At 36.0% G+C, this 16,128-nt stretch overlaps 1 protein-coding gene across 1 annotated transcript in view; it reads left to right on the top strand.

Annotated features, from left to right (window-relative positions):
- The window catches only part of LOC111143226 (tubulin tyrosine ligase like 7), a 142,636-nt gene that overhangs the window by 68,502 nt on the left and 58,006 nt on the right, over nucleotides 1–16,128 (top strand). The window contains exons 8-12 of the mRNA XM_022496801.1: nucleotides 2,494–2,658; nucleotides 7,665–7,823; nucleotides 12,742–12,836; nucleotides 15,684–15,831; nucleotides 15,917–15,990. Coding sequence (XP_022352509.1) covers nucleotides 2,494–2,658; nucleotides 7,665–7,823; nucleotides 12,742–12,836; nucleotides 15,684–15,831; nucleotides 15,917–15,990 — 641 coding nt within the window. The remainder of the gene's footprint in view (nucleotides 1–2,493; nucleotides 2,659–7,664; nucleotides 7,824–12,741; nucleotides 12,837–15,683; nucleotides 15,832–15,916; nucleotides 15,991–16,128) is intronic.

Here is a 16,128-nt window from a genome sequence, read left to right as displayed (position 1 = left end):
TGCCAATTGCTTTTGAATCATGTAATCTTGTGGCTTTGGTTCACATGTAAAAAGAATGATCTTCTCCTATATAAGTGTCAGTTCCTAATAGGTCTCTAAAATTTAAAAGTTCACCTTTTTCAACTTCATGATCAAACTCCTAGATTAAGAAACGAAAGAGTAAAAAAAAATATATAGAATTTTAAGTTTTATGTAAAGTAAGATCCCAATTATATAAAATGTAAGCTTAAGAAAAAAGGCTGGAAAAAACAAATCAATGCTTCTCACTGGCATACTGTTGAGTATTTGTTTCTTCCTATTTCCATTTTTTAAAATAGCATGTATTTTATGAAGAGCTGTGTGTATTTCTAAGAATTAAATATTGGTAAACTGCATATAAGGAGATCATAAGACAGAGAATTTCAGGCATTGAAATATAATAACCATTTATTCTTTGCTACCAATGTAACATTTGGCTGGTTCTTGAAAAGTTTTGTATATCCTAATTCACTGTATTGAGCCTACATGCTAAAAAATGGGGTGGAGAATAGTTTTATCCTTTTCATTCCTTGCAAGTTACTATTTGGTTTATTGCTTATGGCTAATGTCCAACTGGCAATGAGCTACTTAGAAGGGGATGTTTGTTGAGGTGGATATGAAACTAGAATTTCCAATCCTACTTACAAAGATACTGTTTTTTTTTTTTTTTTAAGATTTTATTTATTTATTTAAGAGAGAGAGAGTATGAGAGGAGAGAGGTCAGCAGGAGAAGCCGACTCCTTACCGAACAGGGAGCCTGATGTGGGACTTGATCCCAAGACTCCAGGATCATGACCTGAGCCGAAGGCAGTCACTTAAGCAACTGAGCCACCGAGGTGCCCCAAAGATCCTGTTTTAAGAAAAATGCACAGTTCCATTTTTTACTCACTTTTTCACTAGGATAGCTAGAGTCTTTATTACTGCTATTATTATTTATTTCAAGAAATTCTTGCCAAATGGAGAACCCCCTCAAAAAATTATTTTTCAACTTTTTTTAAATTGAAAAATGATTTATATTTTGGCAACTAGGAAATTCTATAGTTCGATTAATTTCCTTTTTCTTCAGGTGAAACACTTACAGTTAGATAAGCATAAGATTTATGTTCTTTCTTTTAAATATCACTTAATTTAAAGCTTTTTCCTAAGTTTCATTAGGGTAGGGACTGTATCTATCTTGTTTATCTATGTATCCACAGTGCCCAGTACCAGTTCCTGTAGATAGTAAGTAGGTGCTCCATAAGTACTGTTTAATGAATGAAAAAATAAATTCTTTTTTTTTTTAAATTTAAAGATTTTTGTTTATTTGACAGAAAGACAGTGAGGGAGGGAATACAGGCAGGGGGAGTGGGAGAGGGAGAAGCAGGTTTCCCGCTGAGCAGGAAACCCAATGTGGGGCTCTATCCCAGGACCCTGGGATCAGGACCTGAGCCACCCAGGTGTCCCAGAATGAAAAAATAAATTCTTAATTAGTGATGGGCACTTGGGTTAGTAAACAACATGTAGCTCAAATGATCACTTCTGCACACTTGTTTCAAAGATTTTATATTGTAGACCTAAGTAACTGCAGTGAAAATAAAATATGATACAAATATACTTGGTTAATAACAAACCTAAATAATAATCATGTACATGAAGTATATATTCATTGTGATGCAACATTGCTCTCTAAAGTAACTCCTGGGAATAGGCTCATGAGGGTAGGAGATACAGATTTGATGAATGTTTGTGCTAGATTGATAAGGAATCATTAGATATGTATTAGTTGACAATTACGAAAGGATTAAAATTTTGGATTCTTTTTCAAGTTATTTGAGGATAACAGTAACAACAAATATAAAAGTGTAAAGAGGCTAAGGCATAACAGCTCCAGTAAGGAGTACTGTTAATTTACTGTTAATCATTTAGACTCTGTACAGCCTCATGTGCTGCTTCTGTCTGCTGATTTGAAGTGCACTCTGTCTCGTGAATGAGTTCCGGTGGCCTCCTAGTTCCTATGCAAGGCAGAGGTTGTGTTTGGTAGTCCTGCCTTTTGATTCATGCTACTTACTTGATATTTCATTTTTTATTTTTTGAAAAAACACAGAATACTCTCTTAGAAAATTCTCTTCCCAAAACAAATATGGGTGAGAACTATCAGGAAAAAAAAAATTAAAAACAAATTAACAAAAACAAACTGTTTTTCTTGCTTAGCAGTGTGTAATTTCAGTTTCATATAATTATTTTAATGCTTTTAATGGTAGATATATTTTGAATAATATATAGAGTAACTTTGTAGATGACTACATTTGTAATCCTTTTATTAGAAATATGCCATTGTATTTAATTTGAAAATTATCTAAGTCATCATGAAATTGTTGATCTGTATATTTTAAAACTTTAAAATAGTCTTTCATCTTTGGTTGCTTTATGGTCTGTGAAACCTCACAGTTCTAGAGTTTCATAGCTGATGACAACTTTGGTTCTTACTTGTTACAGACCCAGTTATACATGCATCTAACAAACTACTCTGTGAACAAGCACAATGAGCGTTTTGAAAGGGATGAGACGGAAAACAAAGGCAGCAAACGTTCCATCAAGTGGTTTACAGAATTCCTACAAGCAAATCAACATGATGTTGCTAAGTTTTGGAGTGATATTTCAGTAAGATTATACCATTTTCACAATTATAACTGTCTTTCTTCAGATTAAAGGATCATCAGCATTTTATTCTTTTTAAAAATTTTTTTAAAGATTTTATTTATTTGTTTGACAGAGATCACAGGTAGGCAGAGAGGCAGGCAGAGAGAGATAGAGGAGGAAGCAGGCTCCCTGCTAAGCTGAGATCCCGATACGGGGCTCTATCTCAGGACCCTGGGATCATGACCTGAGTTGAAGGCAGAGTCTTTAACCCACTGAGCCACCCAGGCGCCCCATCATCAGCATTTTAACTAAAGAACAGATTACATTAGATTGGGCAGATAAACTATTTTCATGAGGGAAGTGAGAATTGTGACAGACCTTGATAAATGCTATTTTTATTGCTAGGGATTGGAGAGAGGAAGTTCTAGGTGCAAATAAAAGCATAAGTAAAGGCATAGATGTATGAAAATAGTGGTAAGTGGCCCAGGTTGACACATATGGTATTTTGGGAATTTTGTGGGGACTTACGGCTGAAAAGATATGTGGAGGCAAAATTTTAGGTCTGAAAATCAAGGCTTAACTTGATAGGCAGTAAGGATTCATTCCTTCCAGATTTTAAGGGAGGAGAGTAGGAGGAGAGTAGTAAGGCCAATGACTGTGAATTTAAAAGGTAAATCTGAATATTGGTATAGTACAGACCAAGAGTAGGTAGAGGAAGGCACCGAGAGGTAGTTTAAGTGAAAAGAATGGCCTGAAATGAACCACAGTAGAAGAGGGGACAGTGAGGTCAGCATTGATATTAACTGAATGTCCAAAATCATGGAGAAGTAGTCAGACATTCCTCTGCAGTTTTAAGGAGGAATTATAGGGAGAATGGGCGTGGCTTTATCTGAAATAGAGTAGAAAGGAATTTATTTTTAGATAATCTAGAGTTTAGTTTTATAGGTGAGGGAAAAGAGTTCTCTTCATTACTTTCATCCAGTCATTCAGTAAACACTTAATGAACCCATAATATATGCTTGTTTCTGGCTGATAATCTGAAGATTTATGAGATACAGCTCCAATCCTCAAAAAACTTGGAGTTTGGTAGGAAAGACCCACATAGAAGTTGTTAATAAAGTGTAATTTAACACATACAACAACAGAGCCATGCACGGGATTCTGTGGGAATGTAGAGGAAGACCAGATAGTAGCTTTCTATGGGTGGGGATTGGAGAAGGGCTTTCTGGAGGCACTGACACCTGCACTAAACTGTTAAAAGGTCATGAGGCTATGATAATGAGTTCCAGTAGAGACTTGTTGAGCTTAAAATGTTTTCTCAGGTATAAAGATCAAGCACGCAGTTCGAAGTGTAGGTTTGGGGTGTGATTGGTACTTAAAGCCATGGCGGTGGGTTGCATTGCAAATGATAATGGTAAAGAGAATAAAGGAAGCAGATCTGAGAAGATAACCTCAGTGAAACTGACCCTTTATTAATCCCAGCAGAGGTATCACAATGGTATTCAAAGTTAGAAGAGGACTTAATATGAGAGGGCTATGCAGTATGGTTTAGCTTGCCTTTGGGGACAAATACTATATAATTTAAATAAATCTATCATGGAAAATGGACATGAAAGTTCATAGTGAATATGGTTCTTTTGAGAAAATCAGAAAAATCAGCATCATTGTATTTATCCTTTTGTTGTTTTGTTGGTTGATATTTTTAATTTTAATTTTTATTTCTTCTTATTTTTATTTTTATTTTATTTTATTTTATTTTATTTTATTTTCTATATCACAGAACATAAATCCAGAGACCCTTGGGTGTCAGACAAGTAAAAAGGAGTGAAATGGTCTGCAAAGAAGTAAATAGGGTGTTTACTGTGGTGATTTGAAAAGCATAAGACATCTGAAGGGGGTGGACACTACTCAGCACCAGCCTTTTGGTGCTACATGGTATTCCGGGCCCAGTGTGACTCATTCTTCTAATTTGCCAGTGAAAACTCTAAGTCTCTTGATTATAAATATTGGCAACACATTCAACACTTTTTAGAAATTCAGGGGCTCCAGCATAAATGTTTGTCCACTGAATTTTGTAAGAGGTCCACCAACTTGTTAACTTTCTACTCTATCTTCCTGATAACCTCGATACATTCAAACAAGAATTTTGAGTATAATAATGCTGTGTTTATTTATCTACTTATTTATTCTACCAATGCCAATTTTTCAGAAATTCAAAAAAATATTTTAATAATAATAGTTTATTATCATAGCAGCTTAGATTCATCAAAGGGGTGAAATTTGTTTTTTTGGGGCAGTGGCTCATACATGGAAGATCAGTACTGATGCTACCTGGACGATTTAATGAATGAATCATGTGATGACTAGCTCACTGAGAACAAGAAAGTTCTCTATGCCCTGTGATATTCCTTTTTCTTTACCAAATTTTTCACTTCCATCTGGGTTTTCACTTCTTTGGAGAAGTCCTCGTGGAAAGGTGTAACTTCTTGGACTGCCTTGGTGAAGAATGAGTAGAGAGAATCCTTGGTGAAGAATGAGTAGAGAGAATCAATCAGAGAGAAAAACTGGCTTTAAGTGGTACTTTCCCTACATGATTGAATTGGGAGAAGGCATAGAAGTAAGACTCATGTTAATAAGAGGGTGTAGAAATGAACCTTTCTGTTAGAGCCTAAAATATAATTTTCATATATAACTTAAATGTGGTCAATGTGCACCTATAAGCTCAGAAACATTTATGATCCCTTCTATAAATGGGTAAATTTTATATCATTCTTGCCTACATTAGAATGTATAATTTTATTAACAATCTATAAATAAGCAATGAGTTAATACTTAAGAGACTGTTAATACTTACTTTTCCATATTTTATAATTATCTTATAATTGTATTTTATAATTATATTTATCTTTACTAAGAACTGTATATAAAGATATCTGTTTAAGATGAGTTAATGAAATAATATAAAAACAGGAGGAGATAAAGAAAGTGTCAATCAGTAAATTTTTATCTTAATGTCATAGTTTGCAAATTTCATGAATTTAACTTAGGACTTTTTTAACTAATGACCTTTTTTTTAGGGGGGTAATTTCTCTAAAAAGTGACTGTGTATGAAAACTGACATACAGTAGTACCCCGTATGTAGCACAGAGATATATACTTTTGTGCAGGTCAAGAATGAGTAAGAAATCACTAGAAAATCAAGCCACAGAAATTACAACCATTGTAATCACTCGTAAAACCATCCTTACTGAATGCTTTTTGTATATTTACATATATGTACAAATCTACAAATCGTATTTCAAAGCAATGCCACTGTGTTGGAAATTCTCAAAAGCATTAGTGGAATTTGATTCATGTTTGGTTATGTCACTCCTGATTTTCACGTATATCTGCAGTCTTGCCTTTGCATTCCTTACAAATGTGTGTTTTATGTAGAAAAAACACCAATTTGTAATTCAGGGTTTATTACTATTCACTCTCCCCACCCTGCATGAGTTGTTTCATGCAGATACTTATTAGCCAAGATTTTAACTTTTTTTCCTTTATTCTCTAGTGACTTCACTAATATATCCAAAAATTTATATGAAGTGGTTTTTTGGCTTTCGTCTTTATATCCTTTAGTGTTACTGTTAATTTTTTATTTTGATGAAAATTTTGTAAAACAACCTCTCATGCCATCTCTGATACTTACCCCAAATATGATCTGGATTGGGGGTCTGGGTAACAGCAAAGTTAATTTCTGTCTCTCATTTTTTTCTCTCATACAGTGAATATTGCTGCCACCAGGTAGTAGAATGTTTGTTTCTGACCTGACACAGGAGGTGGGGTTTGGGAGGAATGATAGAATAACTATAATAAGAGTAGTAGTTAACACTTATTGAAGGTTTACTCTGTTCTAGGCACTATGCTGAGAGTTTTAAATGGAGTCTCATTCTGTCCTTACATCAGTCTTTTGCAGTAGGTATTACTACTACTTCCCCTTTATCTTGGGGAAAGTGAGACTCACAAAGTTAAAGCAACGTAACTGAGGTTGTACATCTAGCAAGAAGCAAAGCCAAGAATAAACCCAGAAAGCCTGATTTTTGAGCTAAGTTCTTAATTGCCTTGCTAAATTGCCTATACCTGTAGAGAGGGACTTAAAAAAACATATATTCTAAGCCAAAAACCCCTGCAAGACAGCTTTTCCACAATCCGTAACTTGTTCTTAAACTTCAGTAAACCAACTTTTTGTTTTATGAGTATTCATAACTCACTCTAGTAGTGTCGTGTGTCCTCGCAGAAAGTGTTGATAGCTATTTCTGTAATCGGCTGGACTCTCTTCTCAGGTAAACCTTATGAACTGCAAAATCGCTACCACACAAAGAAGCCCACCTCCCCTAGATTCTATCCCACTTTTCCAGCTTTTGTCTAAGTGGAAGTTCTATGCTGTCTGTGAAATAGTTTATCCTCCTTGTAGTTTTTCTTCCCTGCCACTCCTAAACCCTTCTGCATGGTTTCTGAGAAGGCTAGCATATGATCTTAGCCTTATTTATTTAACCGATAGAAGCCACATTTATCAACTTTTTTACTTACTCATAACTATTTTGAGCATCTTCTAAATGGCAGGCACTAACATAGGCACAAGGCCATGGCTCTCAACAAAAAAAAGGAAAAGATGTGCTGATTCTATACTGTGCGAAGTGGTGCAAGAAGGGATGACAGCAGCTACTGTCGACTCCAGCTTTGGGGAAGTCTCTCTGAATATCAAGGCCGGGCATGGGACTATCAGGAGAGGTGTTCCAGAAGGAGGAACCAGTTATTGCCAGGAGCCCTGAGCAGGCAAGCCTGCGAGGGGTGTAGTGAGCAGGGCAGGCATGGCATGAAGTGGAATCAGAGCAGTGGCAGGGGCCACATGGCATAGAGCTTTGGGAACTTGACCAGGGTGCTGTTTGTAGGTCCAGGCCTTATTTCCATATATGTAAACTTTTTCTGTAAGGCATTTTCACCTTTTTTTTTTTTTCTTTTTCTTTAAATCACTATACGTGCAGGAGTTGGTTGTAAAGACTTTGATTGTAGCAGAGCCTCATGTCCTGCATGCGTATCGAATGTGCAGACCCGGTCAACCTCCAGGAAGTGAAAGTGTCTGTTTCGAAGTCCTGGGATTCGATATTTTGTTGGACAGAAAACTAAAGCCATGGCTTCTGGAGGTAAGGCATTTCTTTTAAGAAGAAAGTGAAGTTACTACTGTCCTTGTGCATGAAAACAAATGTTTTTTAAATGTGTACTTGGCACAGTTGGCTCATTAACTGGGCAGAAAGAGGCTTGAATGGAGCATGTGGGAGGCAGAGAACAAAATTTCAGAGAATAGAACAGATCCAGGAATGGGCCAGTATGTGCTTGATACTACTTTTCCTAAATGAATGTTGAGTGAATTTCTAGGCCAGGAATTTTGAATATATGCATGGATCTGCTTTTACTGATTTGTTATCTACTTTCTCCGCTGTTTTCCCAGCCTCACGGCCTCTACCACTTCATGACTTCTGGGTGTTGTCTTTCCTCTGTGTGGGTGGCTGGGCTTCAGGATCACAGCCATTCAAACTCTCCCAAGAAGAGAGAGGCTCCACTGGTTCATTAATCAGTATTCAGTACCTCATACCCCAGTAGGCATGGATTCTCCCTTAAGGCCATGTAATACGCCTGGGGCTCCGCTCATACCCAGCCTGTTAACTGTGTTCCTTTGGCTTTGCTGCCAGTCCCTGCTATGGTCAGAGTCATCATTACTTTTCTCCTATTATAGAAGGTCACTTAGTATTAGGAAAAGATGAGATGATATAAGGGAAAAATAAGAATAGTCTCTGTTTAAGATTTTTGTACATTTCCTTCCAGTCATATTTATGTTACATCAAAAAACAAAAAACAAAAAAACAAAACTTAGAAGTTATGTGGTCCAGTACTAACCCATTCAGCAGCTCCCTCTCAGACCCCAGATCTGGAGTCACAGAGTGCATGGGCACAGAACACTGTGCTTAGGAAACTTTACCAGGAAAACAGCACATACCTAACACCAGTGTTGATTAGATTAGTTACACTGTGGGACATACTGCTGTAGAAGGCACAGTCACCAAGTACCTTTCATTTTAAGCTGATCATCTCTTTTTTTTGGTAATGATTTTGAAGTTGGAAGTTCCATCTGTAACTTGAAAAAGCAAATTGAATGAGTGATAGATAATCAAGAGATTCAAAGTATATCTTCAAGAAAGAGCACTTTCCCAGTTGGAGGGCTTATGGGGTGTGTGTGTGTGTGTGTGTGTGTGTGTGTGTGTGTTCATTCTATGTTCCAGGAATGTATCTTACGTTTCCAATCAACTATAGGTGTCAGATGTTCAAATTTTACTCTTGCCTGGGTCCTCGAAATAAGAAAAATGTGAGGAATTTTGCTTGTCTTTTTGCTTCTTTCATTACACGTATATGAAAGCACTTGACTTTGCATCTTACTAGGACCTGATATTTTCTTCCTTAGGTTTCCTACTTTGTCTGCAATTTTCGTTTCCTGTTCTTAACTATAGATCCACTTTTCCTGCTCTTGCTGCTTGTCCTTTGTCTTTGATGGGGTGGGGAAGAAGTGACTGCGCATGCATGAGGTGGAGCTGAAAGTATATCGGGGAATAATGACTGCAGATGATTAGTTGACCTGGTTTTAAAAGCATTTGTCTAATGAGCTTTGTATGAGTTTGGTATATCAGAATTGACCGAATGGTTGAATTTTGTATTTTTTTAAAGGCTCAAAACACCGTTGTTTGCATTAATGTTTCTTCATACTTTATTCTCTTCGTCATGTCCAGATCAATAGCCATTAAAAAACTCGACAATAATCAAGAGCTAAATAACATTATTTGCATTAACATATTTTCATTTTTGATTCATTTCTTCATTTCCAGATCAGTCAGAACCATTACAGAAACTTTACAGTAACCAACAGCTATGGATAATGAAAGATTTGTTATATTAAATAATTAAAGGAATCTTATTTAGATCTTGCTTCTTTGTGTTTTCTCCCAGCTGCAATTGTAGTGGTTCTAACATATGTTGTTAAAAACCTTTTGGCACCATCAAGTGGAATAAGATAGAAGGTGCATCTGAGAATATGATAACTTTTAGTTAACTGGAATAATTGCAGGTAATAATTCATAGTGGCAAAATTGCAGAAATTTTCAAGCACAGAAACATTTTTTGGGAGGAAAATATGGAAATTGGGTAGGATATGAATAAGCTGTTGATACTTTAATTACCCATTAATTAATTTCAACAAGACCTTGTGTCAGGGGGTGGAGATCCAAGAAGACAGAACACTTACCCTGGTCTAGTGGGGACTCAGATATGTGTCTTACAGTAATAGTTATGAGTAAAAAAGTAAGGAACAGGGTACCAGCACGAACAATAAAGTGATTATTCTCTCTGTGTGCATGTGTTTATTTGACAGTTAAAAAAATCTTTGCAGAGGAGGGAACACCTGAGCAGAGTGCTTAAGGCTGTGGAAGGTGCAGTGGGGACTGGGGGTTAGGAAAGATGGGGGTGCGATGGGGATAAGTTACTAGACCAAGGGAACAATGGTAATTTGGGAGCCTAGAATCTAATATGGATACTTTGATATATGCATAAAATTATTTTGCTTGTTTTGATAATAAAATTATGATTTGGTTGGCTAATAAATAGTATTTATTAATTTAATTTGCTTTCCAATAGTTTTTATTTTTGCATGCATTTACAAGCTACTGAACTTTAAGACTCTAACATCTGCTGAGCTTTGTTTGTTCTAGAATTGGGGTAGGAAATGAGAACCAAAGAAGCCATCAACATCACAGAATAGATTTTTTTTTTAAAGACTTATTTATTTATTTGTGAGAGAGAGAGGCAGTGGGGAGAGGCATAGGAGGTGGGAGAGAGAGTCTCTCGATGCTGGGCTCCATCTCAGGACCCTGAGATAACAACCTGAGCCAAAGCCAAGAGTTGAACACTTAACCCATTGTGCCACCCAGGCACCCCAGGGTAAAATTTTGACTGAATGGAACCTTAATTTTCAGAATTTCTTCTGTCTTTATTTTTTACTTTATCCTTCTATCTTTATTTTTTACTTTACCTTTCTCATAAAACTTTTGAAAAATCCAAAATGTGAATTGAAAAAAGTTTTCTTCTACCTTTTCACATATTAGTTTACCTTGTGTGGGTACATTTCTCAGTAGACCAATTTCTTTTCTATGGTAGTAGAGGGAATATTCTGACATAGGTAACAGAGGGTCTGAGGTTACTTCCATCCTGGAGGACAGATATGTCTGGTAGAATTCCAGATGGCAATTTTAGAATGGAACACCTAAGGAATTCTATAAAGATAGATAACATTTCAGTGACCCATTTAGTCATTGGTTCCTAAATGTCTGGTTCAATTTATAATCCTGTCCTGTGTAGCAGCAGAGCTGTTGTTAGTTGTATAACAAATTGCAGAGATTTGAATCAGAATAGAATAGTATAGAAAATATTTTATTTTTAAAAGATTTTTCATATAAAAGATATTACCGTATCCTTTCTTCATACTTGTAAGTGGAAATACTTAAGAGTTTTGAAGCAACAGATTAATAAACTCCCTTTCTTAAATTTTGCCTGAAATAAATGGATGTTCTTAAAGTTACCACACTGTTCCCTTCTCCTTGAGACCACATCACATGGGCAGAAATATATCCATCACCTTCTAAATCAGAGATCAGCAAAAGCATAATATAGTTTGGCACATTTCTATAAATGGAATACCATGGTCAAAATGATGACATGAAAGATTTTCATGATATATTTTAAAAAACTTGGATTATAGAATAATATTGTTAGTATAGGTATGTATTTGGAAGATAAAATAAAAATTATAAATATGCATAACAAAAATTTATCATTTATCAAATGGTTAGCAATACACCATTTATCAGATGGATTATAGTCTACTGGGTAATGGGATTACAGGTGATCTTTTTGTTGTCTGTTTGACTTCTATGTACATACTTCTACTTACTTATATTTCTTATAGCTGCCAGTTGTGAAATGCATACTGTTAGTTATTTTGTCTCTTATGGAATAGAATTGTATAAGACAACCCTCTTCTATGACTAATGGTGTCATATTTTTTTGAGATATGCTATGAGATTTGGTGGTGGTCATGAAGCTAAGCTGTAGGTTTGAACTCAGCAGTGTTCTAGCCAACTGAATTAATTAAGTAATTTTCTTAAACACTTGCTATTCTAGTTATGTTTTCATAGCAAAAAAGACAAAGACAAAAATTCCTGCTCTTGAGGTGGTAGTGTATTGTAAAATGGATTTCAGGGTATATGCAGTTACTGTTACTTCCTATTTTTCATCTTAATGAAATCCTGGAAAAAATGTTGAAAAGAACACCCACAAATGGCTTGCTTATTCCCATGAGTCCTTAAACAGAGAAACTCATAGAAGTTAATCTGCAGTTATCTTTAATGGTATCTTCTGAGTTCTATAGTCAGTGTCTTTGGAAATGAAAATTGATGATTTATTGTTTGATCCAGGTAGAAAGAAAATAATTTCTTTTTTAGGCAGCAATAGATGAAATCATCCAGAAGATCTGAAGCAGTGCAAAGAAGGCACTGAGAGTTTCTATATGCTAAATAAGTACATTTAATTATTACTGTATTGGTAACATGCATATTATTTTTGTTACATCATTATTATTATTGTTAATACTGGTCTTCTAAAATTTTGTCAGGATGAGTCACTTTTAACTTCCCTAAACTTAAAACCTAGAGTGCATGAGGTGTTGGGTTGGAGAAGGTGGAGAAGAGGGAGAGGGCACAAATGCTTACTGAAGATCCTGAGCTAAGGCAGCAGGGGGAGGTGGACCATGAGAACAGTCAATTCCTTGCAACTCTTTGACTTAGGGTGGTGGGGAAGGAAGATATGGCAGTGGTAACTGGACCATCTACCATGCAGAGCCTTGAGATTTATTGTAGAGTTTTTCTACTGGTTTGGGATCTTGCATTAGCTTAACAAATATGTTTTGAATATTAATTAACCACCACCATTTGGCTATTCTCATCTTTTCTTTGTAAATTTCAGATTAATCGTGCTCCAAGCTTTGGAACTGATCAGAAAATAGACTATGATGTAAAAAGGGGAGTGCTGCTAAATGCTCTAAAGCTGCTAAACATCAGGTAAAGTGTTTCCTCCATCTTTTGGCAGGTTTTCACCACCTTTGGCATAGAACAATCACTTGTACATGGGATTGGCTTGTAATTTTTTCTTATTTTATATTTTGAATTTCTTGATTCCATTCTTCAAACCCATTTAGTGTTTTCTTTTTAAATATCTTTTCCTCTCTACAAACTGCTTTTTCTTCTCTCCATATCAGGTTCTGAATCTTCAGTAAATAGGTTAAATTACAGTGTGTGTATAATTATTCAATATAGAGTGTAAGGTTGTGTTGGAGAATACCTGAGGAAAATCTCTACATTATCTTCCTCACCTCACAAGAAGAAACTAAAGCAGAGTTCATTCAGGAAGTTAAAAAAGTAACAACCCTCAAACACATGGATTTCCTACCTTTCTGTTCAGAGGACTTCCCACTGGGTCTTGCTGCTTGGGTAAACAAAAAAGAGGCAGTTGTTAAGTTGTTAAGGCAGGGTTAACCGTCCCATTGAAAAGCATAGCCATGGAGATTCCTCAGGAAATTGAAAATAGAATTTCCCTATGACCCTGCAATTGCACTACTGGGTATTTATCCCAAAGATACAGATGTAGTGAAAAGAAGGGCCATCTGTACCCCAATGTTTATCGCAGCACTGGCCAGGGTTGCCAAACTGTGGAAAGAACCAAGATGCCCTTCAATGGACGAATGGATAAGGAAGATGTGGTCCATATACACTATGGAGTATTATGCCTCCATCAGAAAGGATGAACACCCAACTTTTGTAGCAACATGGACGGGACTGGAAGAGATTATGCTGAGTGAAATAAGTCAAGCAGAGAGAGTCAATTATCATATGGTTTCACTTATTTGTGGAGCATAACAAATAGCATGGAGGACATGGGGAGTTAGGAGAAGGCACTTGGGGGAAATTGGAAAGGGAGGTGAACAATGAGAGACTATGGACTCTGAAAAACAATCTGAAGGGTTTGAAGAAGTGGGGGGGGGTGGGAGGTTGGGGGAACCAGGTGGTGGGTATTAGAGAGGGCACGGACTGCATGGAGCACTGGGTGTGGTACAAAAACAATGAATACTGTTATGCTGAAAATAAATAAAAATAAAATAAAAAAAAACTGAAAACATAAAAAAAATTTTTTTGCAAAAAAAAAAAGAAAAGCATAGCCAGGAATTTCTCCCCGTCCCCTATGCTGGATAATAGTCCATTGTATGTATATACCACATTTTCTTTATCATTCATTTATTGAGGAACATTTAGTTTGCTTCTCTGTCTTGACTATTGTGAATAATGCTGTAATGAGCATGGGAGTGCAGGTATCTCTTTGCAGTCCAATTTCCACTCCTTTGGATATGTACTTGGAAGGGGGATTACTGCACCAACAGAATATTATTAGGTTGGTTGCAGTGTAAATGATCATGGATCTCAAATATTTAAAATGCTATATTGTAGGAAAGCTTTTGGCTCAGTATGAAAGAAATTTGTTAGAAGTTTAATTGAACTGCTTAATGAAGTTGTGAGGCGTTTACCATTAAGTGTTCAAATAGTGTTTAGGGTGTTGGATTAAAGGACCTCTGAGGTCATTTAAGCCCAGGGATTTTATTATTTCAATTGATTCTAATCGTCATTTAAAGAACTCTAAAAGAGTTGTGGGATGCTTCCAAGCAATTTATTTATTTTAAATGTTTCCAAGCATTTAGCAGATACCTGCTTAAGAAGTAGCTTTCTATGGAAAGCATTATTAAAAAAAGAGATCAATGCATGAATTCGTTTTTCTGTTTTTTTTTTTTTGATAGGTAAATTTGTTAAGAAATTTTCATATGGCCCCTTTTTTGCTTGATCAAAGAATGATTCACCTCAATTTAACTGACATTTCAATTATCCTAAAATAAATGAATAGAGGAGATATAGAAAGTGAAATTTTTGTTTATTTAGCTTACACAAGTGCATCAAATATTTTGGATTATTCAAACAGTATACCTATACTTTCTTTTACATTTACTATTATTATATAAGTAAGCCTTATTATTTTTTTTTGTTTTTGTTTTTTGCGTGTCTTTGCCAACCAGTTCAGGACATAATCTATGGGTGTTTTTGTCTTCTTAAAAGTGAGATATACATAGTTCAGACAGTGAGAAATTTCTAGACTTAAAAATAAAGGAAAATTGGAATTCGTTTTCCTTATTTTTCTTAGTGTTGTTCCACTCAAAGAATTTAGTACAATTCTTAACACTTTGAGCATATGCTAATGAAGTTTACATTATAGATGTGCCTTTTCTCTCCATCCAGATGGAGTGCTCCATGGGCATATATGTGTTAGACTTGTCTTTCAAGTCTGCACAATTCTTTTTTTTTTTTAAATATTTTATTTATTTGACAGAGAGAAATCACAACTAGCTGAGGCAGAGAGAGAGGAGGAAGCAGGCTCCCCGCAGAGCAGAGAGCCCAATGCGGGGCTCGATTCCAGGACCCTGGGATCATGACCCGAGCCAAAGGCAGAGGCCCCAACCCACTGAGCCACCCAGGTGCCCCCAAGTCTGCACAATTCTTAACACAATGTTTTACTTAGAGTGTGGCTCCATGTATACCTCAAAGTTCATTTTGTAAGGATATATGCTTTTAATCTCAAGAAAATCCCAAAGAATGTAGATTGCTCAGAGTATTCCATCACAGCTCCTGGGAATACAGAACTTCAGTTTAGTATAAGGAGACTCATAGTTGATGGATGATTAGATGAATATGACGGATGTGGATATATATAAACATTGATTCATAGCCCCACTGTGTCTCCTCTTCTGCTCATTCTCCTCACAGGGATAAGATCAGGACTTACTTGAATTCCTGTGTTTTAAATTTCAGGACCAGTGATAAAAGGAGAAACTTGGCCAAACAAAAAGCTGAGGCTCAAAGGAGACTATATGGTCAAAATTCAATAAAAAGGCTCTTACCAGGGTCCTCAGACTGGGAACAGCAGAGACATCAGTTAGAGAGGCGGAAAGAAGAGTTGGTATGAAAATTTTTAGAATATATCCACAATTTGAATTGCATAATTCATTGGTCAGATTTTATTTGTTAAATTTCTTCATTTCTAGAAAGAGAGACTCGCTCAGTTACGAAAGCAGATTTTAAAAGAGGAACATGAAAATCGGCATATGGGGAATTATAGGTAACTGTGCCTCCATTTTCTTATAGATTGAAAAGGTAAAGTGTCAAAACAACTGTTCTACATTTTTAACCTTTTATACTTATTTTGAGCACTATTTGTTTCATTCCTGCTAGCCAGCTTCATGGGTGGTTGCATGAG

The sequence above is a fragment of the Enhydra lutris genome, unplaced genomic scaffold, assembly GCF_002288905.1.
Source record: "Enhydra lutris kenyoni isolate GAN:26980312 unplaced genomic scaffold, ASM228890v2 scaffoldscaffold9, whole genome shotgun sequence".
NCBI classification, from domain to species: Eukaryota; Metazoa; Chordata; class Mammalia; order Carnivora; family Mustelidae; genus Enhydra; species Enhydra lutris.
The sequence above is the reverse complement of the archived record's forward strand: the minus strand, read 5'-3'. Positions and strand labels throughout refer to the sequence as shown.